General features: G+C 50.2%; 1 protein-coding gene across 3 annotated transcripts; it reads left to right on the top strand.

Annotated features, from left to right (window-relative positions):
- The first annotated feature begins 827 nt into the window (after positions 1–827).
- Positions 828–21115, top strand: GJC1 (gap junction protein gamma 1). Of its 3 annotated transcripts, none has more exons than XM_018087193.2 (4): positions 828–913; positions 16569–16682; positions 18215–18284; positions 18419–21115. In XM_018087193.2, exon 4 carries the CDS (start codon positions 18438–18440, stop codon positions 19617–19619), a length of 1182 nt encoding a protein of 393 aa, XP_017942682.1. In that variant the 5' UTR covers positions 828–913; positions 16569–16682; positions 18215–18284; positions 18419–18437; the 3' UTR covers positions 19620–21115. The 3 variants fall into 3 exon arrangements, with proteins under 3 accessions (XP_017942682.1, XP_017942696.1, XP_017942690.1); XM_018087207.2 differs by having other exon boundaries at positions 18212–18284; XM_018087201.2 differs by lacking the exon at positions 828–913 and having other exon boundaries at positions 16413–16682.
- Positions 21116–21719: the final 604 nt, after the last annotated feature.

Below are 21719 nucleotides of genomic sequence, written 5' to 3'. Positions count from 1 at the left end.
GCTCTGGGAATACTCCTCTGGTTCAAGGAGTGTTTGGGCAGCGCTCTCAGGCACAAGGTGGGATGGTTGGGGTGTCCAGTGCAACGCCAGGAGCTGAACTTGATGATCCCTGTGGGTCCCTTCCATCTCAGGACATTCTGTGGTTCTCTGTGCTTGACCCTAATACAGAGCACAAGGAGAAAAATCCACCCCTGTATGGGATAATGGAAGCTTTGGCCTCCATTGGGCCTAACTTTCACCCTGCACAGTAAAATTTCACAAGAGTGACATTTGTACAGCTATTTTTACTGGCTTTTTTTAGCCAATTCTCTTTTCTGTTGGTAGGAATTGGTCCTGACGCTTTCTGGTCAGTGTGACCTTGCTTCACCGGGAAGTGCTGGTTTTGTTCCACCGTCAAATTAATTACAAATAGGAGACAGTTCATGGGGATTAATTAGGGCATGGATGTACTGTATGGATTCTGGAGCAACAGTTGGTACCACTGGGTTCAGCTTTTTCACTGGGTGTTCGGTTGGCATTTGGAGATGAGAGCAAGAACAAAACCCTTCCATCTGACGGACCGTTGGTTATTGTTGTTATTTCCATGTCTTCTGCCTGCTGAAAGTCAAGGATAATTGGCTAAAAAAACCTCAAACCGTCCCTTCCTGTTAGAAATCCCTGTCACTGGGATGTTCAATGAGCCAGCTGTCAGTGCAGTTACCAAACCCTCCGTTCTTCGGGTCAGTGCAGTTACCAAACCCTCTGTTCTTCAGGTCATTTAAAAGGGAAACTTGTTGTTTTCTGTCAAGATTTGTGCTTAGGAAAATGCAAGGTGCCTTTCTTTTGTATTTTTGGTTCTTTCCAAGTATAATCCGAAGTTGTGCCTGTGCTTTCCTGGGGGAACAGTTCAGCTCGGTCCTGTGAAGTGGGATAGGTAAGGATTTTTAGAAGGGAATTGGAGCTTTTTTGTGCCGTTGGGCTCCAAGTGAAAGTGGTGGATTTGCAGCAGCACTGGCATTAACTCCTGGGTTTCCAGCAGTGCTGGCATTAACTCCTGGGTTTCCAGCAGTGCTGGCATTAACTCCGGGGTTTCCAGCAGTGCTGGCATTGGCTCCAGCGTTTCTCTGGAGAGGGGAGGACGGTGTTTGCAGCTCTGTGCTCGCTGTGGCTGCGCGGCTCGGCGGGGGTGGGCTGAGCTGTCACATATTTGGGTGTCTGGCGAATGCGTGACTCGCTCGGCCCGTCCTGCTCCTGTGGGCAGTGACGAGAGCTGGAACGAGGGGCTGGTCCTCGCTGGAGCCGAGCTGGAGTACTTGGAGTGCGGGGCTCTCCCGGGTGCAGCCGGGGCTCTGATCATGTCTGTGAGCGAGGAGGCGGCCAGGTAAGGGCTGGGGGGCTCAGGGGATGTGCTGGGTGTGAGGGTCTGCCCTGCCAGCCCTGCTGGGGCTCCTTCTATGGAAACTGGCCCTTTGCAGTGTGTTTCCTAAAAAACAGTAACTTGACTGACGTTTCCGAATTGAAATGGGGCAGAGCAGAACCAGGAGCACTGGGATCCCTTTGGAGGGCTGTGTTTCACATCACAAGAAACTTATTTTGCCAGAGGGTCTCTGTTCTTTTTCTGTGGAGAACACAACCAGCCACTCCTTGGGTTCGTCACCCAGCACCTCTTGTCCTTTTAAAACGAGCTTTGTCAAGTTTATCAGTTTAAGTAGTGAAAAGTTATTAAAAACATCTTCCTGACGGGGCTGTTCCCTTACCAAAGGGTCTGACTGCCTTCAGTGCTTTTAGACTGGAGTTGCAAGTTTGTCTTACCACTGATGCAGGGGACTGTTGAGTTACTGCTAATGGAAAACATTTCCATTTACAAAACTAAATGTTTTCTCAATTAATGCGGCAATATTAAATTTTTTGGTTTTTTTTTAAAGCAACTCACAGGTCTGAATGCAGGAGGAATTATCACGAAATACCTGTTTTCTAGACGGGTTTCATCCTTAGCCCGTCATTAGGGACTATTTTTGCCTGTCACTTCAAAGCAAACATCACAGATAACGTGCAAGTGATGCAAAAACCAGTAAATAACTGGAAAATTTGGAGTGATTCAGAGCACAACTCTCTTTGAAGGATTCAGAGAAGAGCCCCAAGAGGGTTGGGAATGTTTGGGCAGTGAGGAGTCCCAGAGGTCTCAGCCCGTCCTCAGCAAAGGGAAGGTTAAAAGAAAACCTTGCTGGGCAAGTTTACACCAACTTTAGGAATTTAGCAAAGATTTTGGTACAGCCTGAAGAGTTTTAATTGTAGACACAATTGTTCTAAAGAATCCAGTGGTTCTAAAGGTAGTTGGTGTGAGAATTGTGTTGCTTAGGTGCAGCTTTATCTTAAAAGGTCTTTTCTGGGTTTGGATGGTTTTAAAGTTTACAAGAGGAAAATTCTTATAAGCTGAGAGATCTAATCACTGGTGGGGAGTTTGTGATTAATTGTAACGCACAGATTTGTTGACTTAGTAATTTGCTGAGTGCCAGCAACTTCTGCAAGTCCATGAAAAACCCCAGACTTCCCTAATCCGTCACTTTTGCCAAGGACAGCAGGAGATCCGGTGCCTGAGGTTGTACCTAGGTGTGATCTGGCTCCTAAAACCAACAAAGCAGCCTAAAAACACACCGTCAGGGGCTGGATAATCCTGGAAGCCCCTCCCTCGGGTGTGTGGTGGATTGGGTCGCTGAGACCCCTGTGCCTTGGTGCTTCTCCGGGGAGCTGGAGCCAGGGAAAGCGGAGCCAGCGGACACTGGCAGTGCTGCTGATGCCTCAGTTTGTCCCAGCTGTGATGCTGGCAGCAAGGACTTGTTAGAGCGTGGTGAGCTTTCCCTGGAATGCTGCTGGAACAGCAGGAGTGGGCAGCCTGGGCAGACCCTGCTCACCGGGGTGAGTTCTGCTGATTTGTGGCCATTGTACCTGCGAGGGGCTGTGTGCTGAGGAAAACAGGGCTGGGATCAGGAGCTGGGCTTGGGTGATCCTTGTTGATCCCTTCCAGCTTGGGATACTCTGTGATTCTCTGAGGCTGTAGCCTCACCATCAACATGGAGCCAAGAAAAAGGGGGGGTTTTATGACTTCTCACCATGTTTTTCAAACGTGGGAATCACAAGGCGCGTTGTCGCCTTGTACAAGGCACCTCGTGCATCCTCACCCTTCCTGCTGGGACAGGATTCCCTGATCAGCAGCACAAACTGGACAAGGGTGACAATCATTAAACAGTTGGAGTGAAACCCTTGTCCTGGATAATGGACCCGAAATCCTCGTGGATAATGGAGCCCTTTGTGCTGCCTCATTAGGGGGAAGGTGATCCTTTCCTCCCACCCTGCTTCCAACCTTTGTCTTTTGTGCTGCCACTCCACAGAGTTGACTTGTGCTCCAGATCTGTTTATTTTTAATCTGCTTAATAGGAAATAAATTATTGCTGTGGAAAAAGTTCTGTTAATACTCCCTACATTTTATGGTTGCCTTACTTTAGCACTGCACTGGGCACGGAAGCACATTCCTGCCCACCAGGTAGGGAGACTCGCTGAATTGTGGATGAGCCTCCAAAATCTGGTCCCTGGGCCCCCACGGGTGGTTGTGTGCCCTGTTTGGGAGGAAATGAGGGTTTTATTGCAGAACCCTGTGGCATTATCAGTCCTTCCAGCTGATCTCTGCACTTCCCATGAGCAGCAGGAGTGCAATTCCACTGTCCTGTGCTTGTGCCATGGAATAATGTGCTGTGCTTTTCTTTTTATTTTACTCAAGTTGTGGTTAATAATGGTCAAATTGTATTGAATCACATTTCACTTGTGAAAAACCCCATACTTCTAAAATGTCAGAATCACCAGAGTACCCGTTCACTGCCCGTTCCTCGTCCTGGTTTTGGGAGGTCGTTCACTTTCAGTTAAAAGCCACAAAAAGGAATTTGTCTTCCAAATGTTCCTTGGAGGGGAAAGGGCAACGTTACATTTCCTTTTCTGACCTCGTACCATAAATATGAATTATCACTGCTCGGGTGGTGACACACAGTTCTCCTCAAATTCAGGACTGGCTGGAAGATCTGGTTGGGATTTTTAAAAACTTGTGGGTTTTTTTTTAATGAGGATTTAAGGTAAAGGTTCCTGGATGTGGTGTGGGATAAATGCCATATGCAACGTGTGGCTGGGCAGTTATGATTTTACTGGTGATTTCTGGTGAAGGAAATAGTGAGAGCGGTAAATATTGGAGCAAAAAGAAAACCCTTTTCCTTCTGCAAATGTAGAGAACTTGGTGTCATACCTCAGTACTGGAAAATAATTCCTTAGTGTTCCATTTCAAAGGAGAACCTGATTCCGTCTCAAAGCAGAACCCAGGGCTTTAAGCAATAACACAAGTTACAAGGTTTTCTGGCTATAAATAAAGATCTATATTTGGAAGAAACAAATAGTGTATTTATGGACAAAACTGTATTAAGGGAAATGTGATGGAAAAATTGAGTCAGATGAGCTGATGTATGAGGCATTTCCCTCTGGAGTCATTGGGCTGAAAAATGTTTTATGTGCCTAAACTTGAACAGATGCTTCAGCACACACACACACACACACACAGACAGTCCTCCTCCAGTTCATATTAACAGTTCTGCTCATGCTGCTGTGATTAATTCCCAGACCAGTCTGGTTTAGGCTCTTTTCCGGGGGCTCGGGGGTATTTCCAGCTCCTCCAGGTACTTAAGCCGTGCCTAGCTGTGAATAAGTGAGCAGCCCGGTTATTAGCAGGATTTATTTCCAGCTTTGCATTAGGCATGTGCTTAAGTGCCTCCCTGAGCTGGGATTTACATTTTTGCACGGGAGTGAGGGATTTCTCCCTATTGCCTTGCTTAGATGGGAATGGCTGGAGTCAGCCAGCTCTTTTGCCTAAATAAGTCCATGATACCAGCTCTGGGCTCTTGCAGTTATTAGTTCCACCTTTTTAGTTACAAATTTGTCAGGAAGCAGGTCTGAGTGTGCGTGCTTGACCTCGTTTGAGATCCTGTGGAAGGAGAAAGGGAAGACATCCATATGGATGACCAGCAGATTGTGCCTCCCGTCCTTTCCGTCCGGATGGCGCAGTTGGTGGTGCTGGAGGAGGCTGACAACTGCACTGGATTGTTTTCCATTGAATCCCTGCTCATCCTTTAGTCTGCTGTCCGGGGGTGTGTTTTTTGCCCCAGGGGTGTGTTTTTTGCCCCGTGGGTAGCTGTGCACAGCACTACCCCTCTCCTGAACATCCCCAAAGTCATCCCAAAAAATGCAGTGTGTTGGGGACACTTCTTCCTGCTTTGTTTTTGTGTCAAAGGGATGTGGAAAAATGACTTCTGGGTCTAAACCTGATGATTTCTGGGTTTAAACCTGGGTCTGGCTGTGGTGTATATTGGGAATACGGCTCTTAAAGGATGAGAGATGATGCTGGTGGCATCAGGGGATGCCAACTCCTGCTCGTGGTGACACCCCAGTGCTGGACACGCGTGAGCGGTGCAGCCCTGCCAGACTCGTACAGAACAAGCCACTGCCCGGGAAGTTCTGTATCTCTTGTGCTTAAAATAGTCAAGAGCCTGGAAGGGCGATTGCATGTCTTGTGTTCCCATGTTCCCTTGAGGGGGAGTTTTGACTCCTTGTTAACTCCTGGAAGCCTGGCGCTGGTGCGGATTCAGGGATGCGGCTGACAGCTAACGCTGCCTGATCCTGAGGTTAGACATGAGTCTGTAGGCAGGGAAGGGGCTGCCCTGCTGTCAATACATTTTTAAATGGCATAAAATTAAGAGTAATTAAAGTTCTTAATGTATCTCTCAGGTGTGCTGCCCTGCACGCAGCACCTCCTCCTAAAAATCTAAAAATCTTCTGATTTTCATGGTAAACGTTGAAGTAGCTGAGAAATGAATTTTACTTGCAGCAGATTCACTCGCAGGAGCTGCTCAGATACTCAGAGTTACTCTGGCACTCAGATATGTAGTTAAGCTATTTTGAATAGGAGAATTTTCATAGTGGAAAGTGTGATTCCTGAGACACTAAAAAGCAAAATAAAATTGAAATGTTTGGGAGGAAGCACATGGTGATCTTCCATAGGGCCATATGGAAATTATCTGTATTTCTTGGTTCATGTGAAGTCTTTGCTCCTTCTAGAGCTGACTGGAATCCTCCTCCTCCGTGCCTGGTTTGTATTCCTCAGCCTGCTCTTGCTCTCTTTGCAATCTGTGGCCAGACCATATCGATCCGGGTGTCTGTGAGATCCGATTCTCTGGAGGATTGTGCTGGAGAGCAGGGACAGAAATAAATCACCTCTGCCCTCCAAGTGTGCCAAGTGCCTGAGACTGTCCATGAGTACAGGTGCAATTCCAGAGGGCTGGGACTGAGCAGTGATTAATAACCTGGGGTTCTGTTCCCTTTGATGCCTCTCCTTTGGCTGGTTCATGGCAGGGACACTCCTGGCTCCTTGGAGCAGCCACACGGATCAGACAGAGCCTTGCCCGCTTTGGAGTCCCGTTCCCAACCTGGCCACGTGGAAGCTGCAGCAGAGCCCAGGAGAAGTGTGTCTGGACCCCCTCAACCTGCTGGCTGCTTTTTGCCTGCAGACTTACCCATGTCTGAGGCGCTGTCTCTGGTTTTCAGGTTTGAAGGGGTTTTTCTTCTGCAGGCTCCCCCAGGTTTTACAGCTCCCCACCCTCTTTCCCCTGCTCAGCTGCCTTGTTTTTCCAGTGTTCCTCCCACACTGTTGTGTCCATACATCTTCTCCAAGCTCCTGTTCTCCTCTGTTCCCATGATGGGGGATGATGAGAGTGACCAGAGCCCTGGCTGAGCTGGGGGCACTCAGGGCATGTGGCAGAGTGTGCTGTTGGGGTGCTTGTCCTCTCACACTGGTGAAATGCTGTTGGCTATGCTGGAGCTTTCACAGAGCAGCCTGACAGCCCCAAGACCTCCTGCTTGCTGAGGCCATCTCAGGGCACATCTATTTTTAGTGTGAAATTGAGATTTATTTTGTTTATTCCATGTATGCATCACTTTATCCATGTGGAATTCCATCTGCCATTTTATTACTAGTCTGCGTAGACTCGTGTGGTCCCTGTGCTGCTCTTTGTGGTTGTTTATCTGCCTCACCTTGAATATTGCCAGCAGGATCCTTGGTCACATCCCACCCACTCACTGTTGTGTGCACTCAGACAATGTCCTGGTCTGGCACAGATCCCACCCTCTCCTGTGATCCTTGCTCTGACCTCCTTCCCGTGCAGGAAATGGCCCTTTACTCCTCTTCCTGTGTCTTCCCTCTGTGAAGGGGATGATCACTTTTCCAGTGGCCTTTTGGGGTCCCTTCAAGAAGCCATTGGTGAGAGGGACTTGCAGAGGTTAAACCCTGGTGCTCTGGGGCCCTCTGTGGGGTTGGAAGTGCCTTTGCAGAAGCCCCGTTGGACACTGTGCTTACACAGACAACCCATTGCCCACTGATTCTGCTCTGTATGAGATTGTCTCATTAGTCCCATGGGAATGTTGGCTTTGGGGAGCTGCACTTTGCTGGGATTTTCTTCGCAGCCCTTGTCTTGCAGAGGTGACACGACAGTGCCAATGGCTGTAGCCAGGCTGGGGGTCCATCTCTGGTGAATCCACCCAGCCCTCCCAGCTGTGACTCCTCATTTTGGCTCCTTATTCTGTGACCTCCTCTCCAGTCCCTGCAGTGGAAACCAGTTTCCCAGTGAGTCCCAGAGGAAGGGGCTGGGGAGGAGCCTGGGGCTGTTCCTGCTTCTGTGAGTAGGAGTGTAAAGAAGTCACATCATTTTCCCTGGGTGACATTTTCATCTCTTTTAGTAGCATTAAGGAATGAACTTGATTCTGAAGGGGGAATGGTCTGAGGGCTGGAACAGCTCTGCTGTGGAGAGAGGCTGGGGGAGTTCAGCCTGGAGAAGAGAAGGCTCTGGGGAGACCTTGGAGCCCCTTCCAGTGCCTAAAGGGGCTCCAAGAGAGCTGGAGAGGGACTTTGGACAAGGGCCTGGATTGACAGGACAAAGGGGAATGGCTTGGAGCATCTACAGAACCAGCATGAAGTCCACTCAGTGACTAACAAGATGTAACCACCCTCCTAAAGTCTTGGAGGCTTGGAAGTAAGAAGCCAGGGGAAGCTTGGCACTGTCACTGTGCCCACAGTTGTTCCTGCAGTGTCTCAGTGGGCTTTTCCCACCTCCAGCAGCACCAAAACATGGTACATACCATACCCTGGTCCTGTTGGTGCTCTCCCATCAAGCCTCCTGTCTGGCTTAAGCAGTTTCCGTGCTTTTGGGAGGCTGATCTGCCTAAAATTTGCTGCTAATTGTCATAATCTGTGTTGATAATAAGTCTGATAAAATTCATGGCCATGGAAAGCAGTGAGGTGGAAAAAGCTGACCGGCTGTGTGCTTGGTGCAGTGTGCCTGTCGCTGGGAAAAGAGCTCCCAGCTTCCTCTCATGAAATAGGAGTTATTTGCAGCTATTCTCAGAGACAAGAGCCCCAGTTGGTGTGTGTGTTCCCCAGCTGGGGTGATGGAGCATAGGGAGTTCAGTCAGTGCTTCGGGTCTCTTCCCAGGGGGGTCTCAAAGCAGTCAAGTCTCTCAGAAAATGACGGGTTTAGGTTTCTTATTTTATTATAGGAAATAAGTGTTTTTTTCAACAGATAAGTCACTTAGTGAATTTATGTGCGTATTTATATTCTGAATTTTATCTTTGGCAAAATAAAGCTGTTAAGACTCCTGTTGAACTCAAGCTGGAGTAGCATTTTAATGCCAGTGTGGCAATCTGCTCTGACTTACTCTGCTCCTCGACTCAAAATAAACTGTGTGTAAAACTGGTGTATTCAAACACAACTCTCCAACTAATTGTGCAGTTTGGTAGCGCTTGGGAGAAGTTGAAGCACCAGGAGAGTGAGTGAGGTGCTGGTTTGTGGTTGTGGACCCCTTGTCCTTGGCTGTCCCTCCCAACCCCATCCTCATGGATTGTGACACACCGATGGCAAACAGGGAGGAAATGCCTTCTGGCACAGCTGGCCACCGTCCTCCTCACCTCAGTGCTCTCCACCCAGACGTGCACAGTTGGGTGAAGTCACAGGGGTCTGCAAAGCTCTCTGGTCTTCCATGTCTCATCTCAGGGACAGTCCTGACAGGGTTTAGTGGAGCAGTTCCAAGTACTGGATGGCTGGAAAAGCAGTTGGCAGTGAGGGTTTGCAGTGCCCTCCTCTGCCTCCGAACATCCTTCCCTCTGCAGAGCTGCTGTTGTAGGAAACGTGCCATGGATTTGGTGGAGTTGTAGGCTGAGGAGGTGGCTCCTACTAGACCAGATGACAGAGCTGGAGAATAGAAGTCTTTTTTTTGAATGTGGGTCAGGGAGGAGCAGCTGCCGTGTGCGGGGTGGGTGACTGGGGACGCCGTGGCAGCCCGGGCTGCGCCGTGGTGCACGGTATCCCTTTCACTCTCCAGCTGTTCGTGCTAGTTTGTGAGGCTTATCTCTGAAGCAAACACTGCTGTGGTTCTCCTGGCTGTTGTAAGATGGTGGTGGGAGCAGTAGGTGTTCATCCCCACCCGGCTGCCTCCCGCTCAGTGAGAGCCTTTGACGTACAGGAGCCGACAGAACTGCTCTCTTTTGGCTTCTCTCTCCTTTCCCGAAATGGCCGGGAGAGTGATATTCGGGTCAGCTGCCTCCAGTGTGTCATTTGCTTTTGACACTCATCCCTCTGAGCGAAGAGGAGGAGCCCGGTGGGGAAACGCTGTGGAGCTGTTGGCTGCAGTGGACTCGGGTGTAGTTAAAAGGGTGCTGTGGTTATTCGAGTTGCTAATCACATCAAGGCAGGGACATCTCCCTGATGCCTGACTGGAACTGTATGGGAGTGAGGATGGCCTTTCCCAGACCTCGCTGCCAGAGAGCTGGAGGGACCCAGGTAAGCACATGGGTGCTCCAGCCTGTCCAAAGGCAGTTCCCCAGCAGTGCATGTTTTGTGGGGTGTGCAACACGCAGTGGTACCTGGGTGTTCTCTGTTCTTCCATTTGGACCTTCCACTTCCTGTGTGTTCTGTGATTTTCCACTTGAAATACAGTTGTTCTTGAGTGTCTGCAGTGCTCAGGGTCAGAGTGGGGGTCTGTCCATAGCTCTGGGGTCTTGGGTAGGCTGAGGTGCTCCCGTTCCCTGTGTGTGCCCAGGTGTGCTGGGCCTGCCCACACAGGCAGAGTTTGCAGCAGGACACTCCTGCTATTCCCAGCACTCTTCCCAGGCTGGCGAGTGCATCCTGAAAGGAGCTGAATCCTGGGATTCAATGCCTGGTGTGTGCAGGAACCCCGGCCCTGCTCCATCGCACTCCCGCTTGGATTGCTGTTGGTCACTCAGGACCTGCCTTTTGTCATCCTTCCTGCTCTGTTTTTCCATCTTTATCCTTCCATCGCCCATATTTGTAAGAGTAACCACTGGAAGCACAGGTGCAGCAGGCAACAGCACGATATTTTTAATATTTTAATAATATATTCTTTTATATCGTGCCAATGCTGTGCAGGGCACGTTGGGCAGGGGTGGGCACTGGGAGGGGGAAGATCTCAGGTCACAGTTTCACTTTGCCTGTGTGGTTCTAGTCCCTGCAACTTGGTCACGCTCTGTTATGTTCATTCTTACAGGAGAAATTGCTTTGCTGCCCTTGCTCTTGTTGTAGACTGGTCTCTGTGGTACCCAGGGAATGGTGATGGGCACAGATTGAAACAGGGAAAATTCTGCTTAAACGTAAGAAAAGCTTTTTATACTGTGAGTATGGTCAGATGCAGTAGGATCAGGCTACCCAGTCTTACTTTTCAATGCTTGTGGGGTCTCCACCCCTGGAGATATTTAATAGGATCTAGATGCCCAGAGAGCTTGTGAGGTCTCCCGCCTTGAAGATATTTAAAACTGGACATGGACCCGCCAACCTGCTCTGGTTGACTCTGTTTTGGGTTGTAAAATAGTTTAAACTGCTGGTTATGGGAATGTCACACATTTCTGATGGTGATGCTATGGGTACAAGGGTTGAGCATCTTCAGAATATAAGTGACTGACTCAAGTAAATGGGTGGCTCTTCCCTTACAAAGGAGCTGTCTCAGCACTGGGCTGGTTGGGTGTTTGCTGTGTTTGACCTTGGAAGTATTTTAGCAAGTGGTAACGTGTCGTGTGGCTGAGCCAGGCTTTAGTAGCCCTGAGCTGAGGAGCACGTGGTGTCTCATCAGGTGGTGTCTGGGAGCATCTCCTCGGGAGGAGAACTCAGTGTCTGTGGGGTGAGTGCTGTCTGTGCATGAGCAGCTTGTGGAAAAGCCTGCAGGATCCCCGTGGTGTGGAACAAAGGGAGCTGACGTGGTCCTGTGCAGGGTTAAGAGTTGGACTCGATGAACCTTGTGGGTCCCTTCCAACTCAGAATACTCTGGGCTTCTGTGGCAGCTCACAGTTGGGAGTGTTGTGTGCACCTGAGGCCACACTCACCCGACCTGATGGTCATTTCAGCTGGTAGGAACACTCTGTCTCGAGGATGTCCTCCACATCTTTAGATTTTAAGGGTGCAAACAGCAGGCCCTGGCCCTGTTGTGTGCAGACAGCCTGGGCTGGCAGTCCCAGAGCTCAGGATTTGGTTAAACAGAACAGCAGTGTCAGGTGGTTTCTCTAGTATGGCTTGAACTTTAGATTCAAAATCTTGGAAAAAAAATTGTTCTTTACCTACCCTGTAATTCCTTGTTTTCAACATCCAACTGAAAGACACAGGGAAAGAGTTTTCCTGTGCATTCCCAGCTCCTCCACAGGGATGAATGAGCCACTCCCTCTTAGGGGCTGGGGGATATGATCTGTGGTACAAGCTGCACATTCCTGAGCTGGTTTTGAGCAGGGATCACATGGGATTTCTGTTCCTTCATATTTACATTTACTAGGTTTATTGGGAGACAGGGAGTGTGGAGGAGACTCCAGGCCCTTCAGCTCTGGACTGTGCTGGAGAAATGTTGTGAGGTGTGTGAGGGTGGAGGAGGTGAGAGGAGAGAGGGAGAGCTCTGGAGACGCCGGGTTGGTTCTGAGCTCCAGCAGCCCTTCCCTTGCTGGGTTATTCCTCATCCACCAGCGGGTTGTGAAGGAGGGGGGATGTTGCTGCCCCAAGCTCCGTCCTGGCACGGTGCTGGTCCCGAGGTCTGGCACGATGCCACGTTGGTGTGAGCGAGGGTTCCCCTGCGGGCTGTCAGACGGCGTCTGGGACCGCTTGGTTCTCTCCTTTATTACATTTCACATCACCACAGTGCTGGCAGAGGCACCTGGGGCTCCCTCTGCCTCCTGATACCTGGAGTGTGCAGCAGAGGTGTGAGGAGCAGCCTCGGGCTTGCTGGGTGTCACACAGCTCCGCCCCGAGTCCTTGCAGAAGTGCCCGGCTCTGAGCTGGTACAGCTCATTCCCGTCGTTCAGAGGGACTCTGATTGCCGAGCTGTGTGAAGGGATTCAGGCTGACACAGACCCCGCCACAGGTCTCCAGAATCTCAGGGGGCTACAGAGGCTGTACAGCCCAGCCTCCATTTTCCATGGAGCCTCGAGTCAGGCTCACAGCTCGCCCTGTCCTCACGGACCCTGCTCCTCCAAGCTGGGATCCGCGTGTTCCGGGGGGCCTGCCCTGGACACGAGGCTTCCCAGAGCACTGTGGTTGCTGTAGGTGCAGTAAGAGCTGGTTTGGGCCAGCACGAAACACGTCGTGATTTTCATTTGAATTTTGTCACTGCGGGGGAGTGTTGCTAAAATTGTCACTTGGCTTCCCATGTTAGCAGTACCTGAGGGCACGCCGAGGCGGCCGGAGGTTCATGTCTGAGCTGCAAATTCCAGTTTATCTGTGAGCTGAATGCTCGGGTGGGTATATGTTGATTTTCAAAGAGAGACGTTCTTGACATCTTTATTTTTTTGACAGCGCAAGAATCTTATTATATCCCTACCTCTTACCCACATTTTCCTGTTCTATTTATATCCCGCGTTGGATCTGTGGTCTCGGGATTCAACGGGGGGTTTTCAGGCTCGGGGGGTTGGTCTGGGGATCAGCAGAGCCTTGTTATCCTGCCTGGGATTGGAAGGCACCGTTCAGAAATGGTTTCCAAATTGACATTGACATTGTGGCTTTTTCCAAACCCTTCTCTGCTGCTGCCACGTGAGCCCTGCCAGCTGACAGAGGATTTGTTTGAAAGAGCACTGTGTGCTCTCCAAAAAGTCCCAGCCTTTTTCCTTCCCAAGTGCTCTGTAAGATCAAAAATAAAACTCAGTACAATTTTCTTATTCTTTTTGCCGAAATCTGTGTTGCCGAAAATAGGAGGGAAGTTGGTAGTGACTGAGCCCAGTTCCTTCACAAAGGATAGAAGGGTGATGGCTGTGAGTTGTCTTAGCCCAGGTATTCCTGGGAATACCCCCACATCCTCGCCCTTGTGTCACTTAGGAGGATGGACACTGGAATTGCTGCTCATGGAATGCAGGTGGCATCAGCACAGTGCTCGCCAGGATTTGGGATGTGCTGGTCCCTCGCTGGTGCTGGGTCTGAGCCCAGCTCTCTCCTTTCTCGAGCAATTAAAGTCTTACTCATTTTCCAGGTTAAAAAAACCAAAAGGGAACTTCTCTGCTTCCTCAAAAGTACTTGTAAATCATGTAGTTTCTTACTTTTCAATGTAAATGAGATTTGAATGAATAATGCTAATTATTCATTCATCCTAATTCAAATCCTATTTTAATTAGCCTGTGGGCCCAATTTCACTTTCATGCAGCATGAAACCTCTTTTGATTAACAACAGAATTGCTATGCATTTATTCTTCTTTTTTTTCTTGCTCAGCACATGTCTTTTTAAACTGCTTAAAACCAAACCAAAACAAATAAATCACTAATAAATTAATCAAATTTCATTTGCATGACCCATGAGGACATATTCTAAGGGGGAGAAAAGTCTTCTCTAAATATATTGATTCTCCTTAACAACTGCCTCAGGGCTACAAAACCTCCTGCAGACAAACCTTTCTGAGGAGGTGCTGGTGAACTGTGGTGCCATCCATGGACATACTGAGGCTGTGCCCAGCCCCACTGTTGATGGAATGACAGGGAATGACAGGAAGTGAATCCTGGTGTCAGAGAAGCATCACAGAAGAGCTTGGGCTGGAAGGGATCCATAAGGATGATCCAGTCCAACTCCCTGATCCTCACAGCACTGCCTAATGCTGAACCAAACCAACACAACTCCCTGCACCCTCCTGCTCAGGTGCTTTGGGCTGCAGCTGCCAGTCTGTACTGGGATGGAGCCCAGGACATCCAGTCTGTACTGGGACATGGGCCAGTCTTTACTGACACGTGGCCACAGGATCCAGTCTGTGCTGAGCTGAGGTCCAGTCTGCTCTGGGAGTGGATCAGGGATCCAGTTTATACTGGGCTAGGACCCAGGCTGTGCTGGGACAAGATCAGGAGATGGCTCTGAGGGCGTTTGGGATTTGACAGCCTGGAGTGAGGTTGGTTTTAACCCCCATCTGGTGTGTGTGGCGCTGCCTTCCAGGTGCCTCCATCCCAGCGGGATGGGGACATGGCTGGAGCATCTGAAATGTTTCAGTTCATGCCCAAAGCCCACCCTGGGCTGGGGAGGGGACAGGGCACACCTGGGGGACTGTTCCCTGGCTGTACCTGAACAACAGCCATGTTGAACAGCTCCAGAGCTTTTCTGCAGGGAAAGCTGATTTCTCTTTTCTCATGTACCTGGTCCAAATTCCTCTTCTTTGTCTCTGGATGTCAGCACCTGCAAAGCTTTAATTCAGGAGCCAGTTTGCTGTCAGAGATAAGTGTCTGGTGTTTGTGGATCCTGCCCGCTCCAAGGAGCCTCCTCTGCTGGAAGTGCTGGAATGAATTTATGACAAATACAGGGAATGAAAATCTCCCTCAAATGCACTTTCTGGCATGACTTAAATTAGCTGAAATTGCTGACATTTTGCCTTTCTGGCATGCGTGTCAGTGTCCATAAACCTTTCTTTCAAACATTGGAAAATTATTGAGTTAAATGTTGCCAGAACCACAGAGGCAGGAGACACGAGTGTAGGTTGGGTGAAGGTTACTGTGATGTGTCTGGGTGCTGCAGCACGTGGTGCAAAGGCAGAACGTGCTTCTCTAACCTTGGCTGATCCCACAAAACTGAAGGATAACACCACTTCCAAGCCATAACTCTGCTTGTAAAGTCTTGTTTTTGCATGGCATTTAATTGGGATAGACTGAACCTGGGAGAGCAGAGTTTAATGACTGGTCATTTTGCTTGGGCCGAAATGTTTCCTTAAAGACAAGGAAGTTCTTTGCCTGCTGGTGGGTCCTCCCGTGTTCATGCCACCACTCTGCTCGGGACTAGGACTAAATTTAGTCCTTCCCACTTTATTGGGAAGAGAATCAGCTCTTCAGCAGCTTTGCAGCTCCACAGCCAGGACCTGCTAATTGACAGAGGTCCTGGCCATTAACCAGGGTCAGATAATGCCAACTGCAGCCGAGGGCTGGAGGGAACCCCAGCACACACGTCTGTGTGGGCAGGGTCTGTGCACAGAGGCTCTGGCACTCTGTGCATTGTTATAACTGGTGGGGTCCAGGTTGGGAATCCTCCTGGACAAGTCCCAAAATGACCCAGGTGCCTCATGCCCTCCAGTGGCTGAGTGGTGGCCGAGGGATGATCCCTGTGTCTCCCTCTTTACAGCTGCTGAGGAACAGCCCAGCCTCAGGAATGTGTCTGCAGGTAGAAGACACACCATGAAAAGCTGGCACATGACACAAAGGGGTTTCCTTGATGATAAGGTAGCAGCTTGTCTAAAAGTAAAGACTCTCTTACTGAAACCAGCACTCATTTCAAACTTCTCTGCTGTTAACTGAATGTGACAGTATCTGAGGATTTAAAGACTGGTTCCTGCTGTTATTCCAAATTTACATTGGCAACAGCATTTAATTAATTTAAAATTTACTTAGTAGTTTATTTTCGGAGCCCTAATGTTTTCAGTGAGAGAGAATTAACCCCTTCTTAAACTCCTTTGGGTTTTGTCTCCTTTTTTAGTTGACAAATCATGGCATGTCAGCAGGAACGTGCCTGTCCCGTTTGCCCCCAAATCCAGGTGGGAAATGCTGAGCGTGGGGGTGTCTGAAGCACTGTCTCTTGTCCCACTAATGCAGAACTCAGAGAGGCAGAGCTGGCCTTAGATGTCTTTCTGAAATAGGGGTGCAGAGAGGGTCTGCACTGGGACTGGAACCTCTCCTCTTTTTTTCCTGCTAAAAACGTGTTATTTCTGCCAGTTCTCTATGGCACACAGTGTTGTGTAGGAGGAATAACTCTGGTGGAAACCTTTGCAGGATTGCATGCACCTCTAATAGCTGCTATCTATCACTTGTAATTTATACATGGCCCTTATCAGGGTTAAGTGCAGGTGACCTGTCCACCTGAGTCAAGGCCAGTGATTTTTGTCTTAGTTGATAATTTTGATGACAGTTATGATCCTGAGCCTGTTGGTATTAATATTCATCTGTAATTCCTTCCATTTTCTTCCCATTTTTCCCAGCTAAACAAACTGAGCTCTCTAAATGCCTCCCTTTCAGGCACCTTCCCCGTCCCTCAGCTGGGTGTGAGCCCCCCGTGTTGGCCCTCTGATGTCTGAGGAACTGCTGAAGGATGCGGCCGCGGGCGCCGAGGGCTGGCTCGCTGACAAGGAGGTGAGCTCACCCTCCCTGCTCCTGGCTGCAGGTGACACAGCCAGGGCTCACACCCTCAACCTTCACTGCATCACCAGCTTTTACTGAGACCCTTACCCCTGAGGGCCCTCCCTTCCCTGTGAGCTGACAGCCACGGCAGCCTCCCTCTCCCTGTGCTGCTCTGAGCTGCAGCTTTGCACTGAGCGTCATTTAAGCAGTGGATCTCTTCCAGCCTCTCCAGCAATCCATGTTTTCCTGTTTCACTGGTAGCTCATCTCCAGTTCTAAGCCTGCAAACTTGTGTCCATGTGCCCATTTTGTCAGCAGCCACTTCCCAGCCGAGCCTGGGGAGATCCAGCCTGCCTGCCAGGCCTGGCTGGCTGTGCATTATGGGACTGATCTTGAATCTAATGTGGGAATCATTTGTCAAGACCTTGGCTACTTTTGGTCCACTTAATGTGGTCTTTTTTTAATACTCTCCTGTGCTATTTTTTTCTCTCAGTGCCATGAAGTGATAGATCAAATGTCCTGCACAGCCCATCCACACCCTGTCCCTCCTGTTGGCTAAACACATTGAATTCCACCAGAGGAGGGTTACATTTACATCCTTTAATTCTGCATTGATTGCATCTCCTCACATTTCAGTATTTTGCTTGTGAACAACTCTGGTTGTGTGAAAGAAGTTGAATAGTTCCTAGTTTTCTTCCAGTCTCCTGAAATTTCTCCAGGTTAAGAATAAATCCCTTTTAAGATCAGAGTGCTGGAGATTTGTCCAGTTCTGGGTTTAGGATCTTTCACCAAATGTTCTGTTGTAAAAGTTTCTGTTGATAATGTTTGACAAACTGATATTTGACATCAACAAAGCTCTGAAAAATGTCTCATCTCCTGTGCTATAACGGTGTCCAACAGCTCTTCCAGTGCTCCATGTGTTACCATTTTCACTCCTTGGAGCTCCACGTGGGCTTGGAAGGTTGGTGGGGGTTTTTTTTGCAGTGTTGCCAGATGAGAGTTTCCATGGATGGGGTTTTTTTATTGTTAGGGTTGCAAATTTGTCGTGGAATCATAGGATTGCATTGGAAAGGACCTTAAAACTCATCCAGTGCCACCCCCTGCCATGGGCAGGGACACCTTCCACTGTCCCAGGTTGCTCCAAGCCCCATCCAACCTGGCCTTGGACACTTCCAGGGATGGGGCTGCCCCAGCTTCTCTGGGCAACCTGTGCCAGGACCTCCCCACCCTCACAAGGCTGGAGCCCCCCTGCTCTGGAGCCAGGCTGGGAGAGCTGGGAGGGTTCACCTGGAGAAGAGAAGACACTTCCAGTTCCTAAAGGGGCTCTAGGAGAGCTGGAGAGGGACTTTGGACAAGGACCTGGAGGGACAGGGCAATGGCTTCCCACTGAGAGAGAGTAGGTTTAGATCAAGTATTAAAAAAAAAATCTTTCCTCTGAAGTGGTGCCTTACAGAGCACGTGTGTCTCTCTCTTTGGCTGGAGAGTAGCTTTGGGAGCACATTTTTTTGTGAAATGTCACTAAACTGCTACTTCTTCTCCCAGCAGACTCCCCAAAGGCCTGTGGAGGAGACGTAGGATCTTCAAGCAAGTTCTGGCAGCTGGATCCCGATAACAGGTGATGTCACAGACGTGGGTGGGTGTTGGGTGTAAAAGTGTGGAGTTTTCAGACTCTCTTGGTTGAGTGTTTGCACTGCTTGGGCTCAAGCTGATAAACTGATAAAAATCTGGGGGGGTTGTTTGTTTTTTTAGATAAACTCACTTGACCACCATGAGTTGGAGCTTTCTGACCCGCCTGTTAGAGGAGATCCAGAACCACTCGACCTTTGTTGGCAAGATCTGGCTGACAGTGCTGATTGTGTTCCGGATTGTCCTGATTGCCGTGGGGGGAGAGTCCATTTACTACGACGAGCAGAGCAAGTTCGTGTGCAACACGGAGCAGCCGGGCTGCGAGAACGTCTGCTACGACGCCTTCGCCCCCCTCTCCCACGTCAGGTTCTGGGTCTTCCAGATCATCCTGGTGGCCACTCCCTCGGTGCTGTACCTGGGCTACGCCATCCACAAGATCGCCCGGCTGGTGGAGCACGGCGAGGCCGGCAGGAGGGGCCGCAGGAGGAGCCTGCCCACCCGCTGGAAGCAGCACCGCGGCCTGGAGGAGGCCGAGGGCGACCACGAGGAGGACCCGATGATGTACCCGGAGATGGAGGTGGAGAGTGTCCGGGAGAGCAAGGAGAAGCAGAGCCCCGCCAAGGCCAAGCACGACGGCCGGCGGCAGATCCGGGAGGACGGGCTCATGAGGATTTACGTGCTGCAGCTCCTGGCCAGGGCCCTGTTCGAGGTCGGCTTCCTGGTGGGGCAGTACTTCCTGTACGGCTTCCAGGTGAGCCCCGTGTTCGTGTGCAGCAGGAAGCCCTGCCCGCACAGGGTCGACTGCTTCATCTCCAGGCCGACCGAGAAGACCATCTTCCTGCTGATCATGTACGGGGTGAGCTGCATGTGCCTGCTCCTGAACGTCTGGGAGATGCTGCACTTGGGGCTGGGCACCATCCGGGACACGCTCAACAGCAAGAGGAAGGAGCTGGCGGACTCTGGGACCTTCAACTACCCGTTCACCTGGAACACCCCGTCGGCTCCCCCCGGGTACAACATCGCCCTGAAGCCGGAGCAGATGCCGTGCACGGAGCTGTCCAACGCCAAGATGGCCTACAAGCAGAACAAAGCCAACATAGCTCAGGAGCAGCAGTACGGCAGCACCGAGGGCAACATCCCCACCGACCTGGAGATCCTGCAGAGGGAAATCAAAGTGGCTCAGGACCGCCTGGACCTCGCCATCCAGGCCTACAACAACCAAAACAACCCCGGCAGTTCCAGAGGGAAGAAGTCCAAAGCAGGCTCAAACAAAAGCAGTGCCAGTAGCAAGTCAGGAGATGGGAAGAACTCGGTCTGGATTTAATGTTGGCTGAGTTGATGTACTGTGGTTTTCTCTCCTAGTTTATCATAATAACCAGCAGCCCCGTCAATAATGGCTTCCATTAAGGGAATATTTGACTCTGCTTGTTTTCAGGGATACCGTTGGCTAGTGATGCAGCCCCTGGAGAGGGTTTATACACTGACTCTGGGACTACAGAACTTTATTCTTTTGTCTTCCAAGTCAGGAGACAAATAGGTATATTTAATTCATTCTCATTGAACGGTTTATGCTGTATGTACAGTATTATAGTACATTTATTATGCACAATTTTTTTTGTATTTGTACACTGGATCTGATGTTACACTTTTTATATCGACCAGGACAAGGCCATGGGTAGCCATTAATTAGCATTTTGTTAATTTTATTATTGTTGTCAGCAGTTATGTCGTTGTTCTTCCTTGTTTTCTGAGTAAAACTTTTTATAAAACTTTTCTATGCTGCGTTTCCGAAGTGCCTTGAACGTGCAGACAGTGGAGCCTCCACTCTCTGGGCAACCCCTGGGTGGGGAAATATTTGGGAAACTGTTCCTGGTGCTCCTGACTCTGCCCTTTACTAAAATGATGTACTGCTGGCAAACTGGAAGTATCATCCCATAAACTCCTATGTCCCACAGGTTTTTTTCCCTCTGTAGAAAATGACTTCCAGGAAAAAATGTGTGTATGTGTGTGTCGAGAGCAGGAGTGCCAGAGGTGGAGAGGGCTCAGACCTCCCTGCACACTTTGTGGAACAGGAGGGAAGAGACACTTCAAAGTCCTGCAAAACATCCGAAAAAAACTTGAATAGGAATGACTGGATTCAGTAATTCCACGTGTTTCTGTGATATTGATGGGAGGAGAAACTTGTGAGGCTTGTTGTTGTGTAACAACAAGGGCAGGCAGTGGAACCTTTTGGGGAGGATCCCTGTCCTTGCCAAACCAATCTGGTCAGGTGGAGCCCTGGCAGCTCTGCTCTCCCTCTCCCGGGAGAGTCTGGGGGAGTTCCACAAGGCCCTTCCCGAATATCAGTGATTCTGCCTTATCCCAGAGCCCTCTTCCCCTGTTCTGTCCAAGGGATTCAGTTCAGACAGAGCAATATGTACAATTTAGCTTTCTGCTTGAGAGCCCAGCCCGCCGTGGCATTCCGTGGCTTTGGCATTAAACGGGAATTTCCAATGAGCGGGAGGGGAGTGCGGGACGGTGCCTTCGGCTCTGTCCTGGCAGGGAGCCACGACCGTCCTGGAGACACGCTGAGAAATGGCTCTGCTTTCTGTGCTGTTGATAATGGATTCGGGACCTTGCTGCTCTCCCTTTTTGCTGTCAAGTTTTCAGGCCTTTCAGTGCATTTTGGGGGCAAGCAGGACCGTTGTGTTCTGAGGCTACCTCAGCCCTCAGTCCCTCGTCAGAGCTGGGTCAGGAGCAGGACTCTGGGAGTCATGGAATCACAGGATGGTTTGGGTTGGAAAGGACCCTAAAGCCCATCCAATGCCACCCCCTGCCATGGGCAGGGACACCTTCCACCAGCCCAGGTTGCTCCAAACCCCATCCAACCTGGCCTTGGACACTTCCAGGGATGGAGCAGCCACAGCTTTTCTGGGCAACCTGGGAAGAGTGAGGAGTGAGGCTCAGATAAATCCCTGCTCCATTCCCATCCCTCAGGACACCCTCACAGAGGCTCCTCGTTAAACTCCCACCAAGGGACAGGAGCATGTCCTTGCTGTCCCCTCTGCACGAGCACTTGCTGGAAATAGCTGTAGTGCTGAGTTGTTTTGGTGTGTTCTCCCTCTGGCTCACCAGGCAGGCCAGGCGTGGGTCCCGACTATCCCTGAGCAATCTGGAGAGCCTCTGGAGTGCCCAGAGCCCACACAGCCCCTGTGTGAGCCCCTCTGGGGCTGTGGGGGCTCTGGGAAGGGAACTGGCTGCCCAGCCCTTGGCCCAGCGCTAACCCCTGGCAGCAGCAGCCACTGATTTCAGGTGAAGTGCCAGGGTGATGTGTGTGAGGAAGTGTGGGTGACACAGGAGGTACAGAGCAAGTGGATGTGGGCAGGGATGGCCTGTGAGATGGGACTGGGCTGTGCAGGTGAGAGAAATTCATTAATAGGGCTCC

This window comes from Manacus vitellinus, unplaced genomic scaffold (genome assembly GCF_001715985.3).
Source record: "Manacus vitellinus isolate BGI_N305 unplaced genomic scaffold, ASM171598v3 scaffold_100_pilon, whole genome shotgun sequence".
In the NCBI taxonomy this organism is placed as follows: Eukaryota; Metazoa; Chordata; class Aves; order Passeriformes; family Pipridae; genus Manacus; species Manacus vitellinus.
This window is presented reverse-complemented; position numbering and strand designations above follow the sequence as displayed.

Bases quoted from the DNA above. Each gene is read 5' to 3' on its own strand.
- GJC1 (XM_018087193.2), top strand. From the start codon at position 18,438: ATGAGTTGGAGCTTTCTGACCCGCCTGTTAGAGGAGATCCAGAACCAC.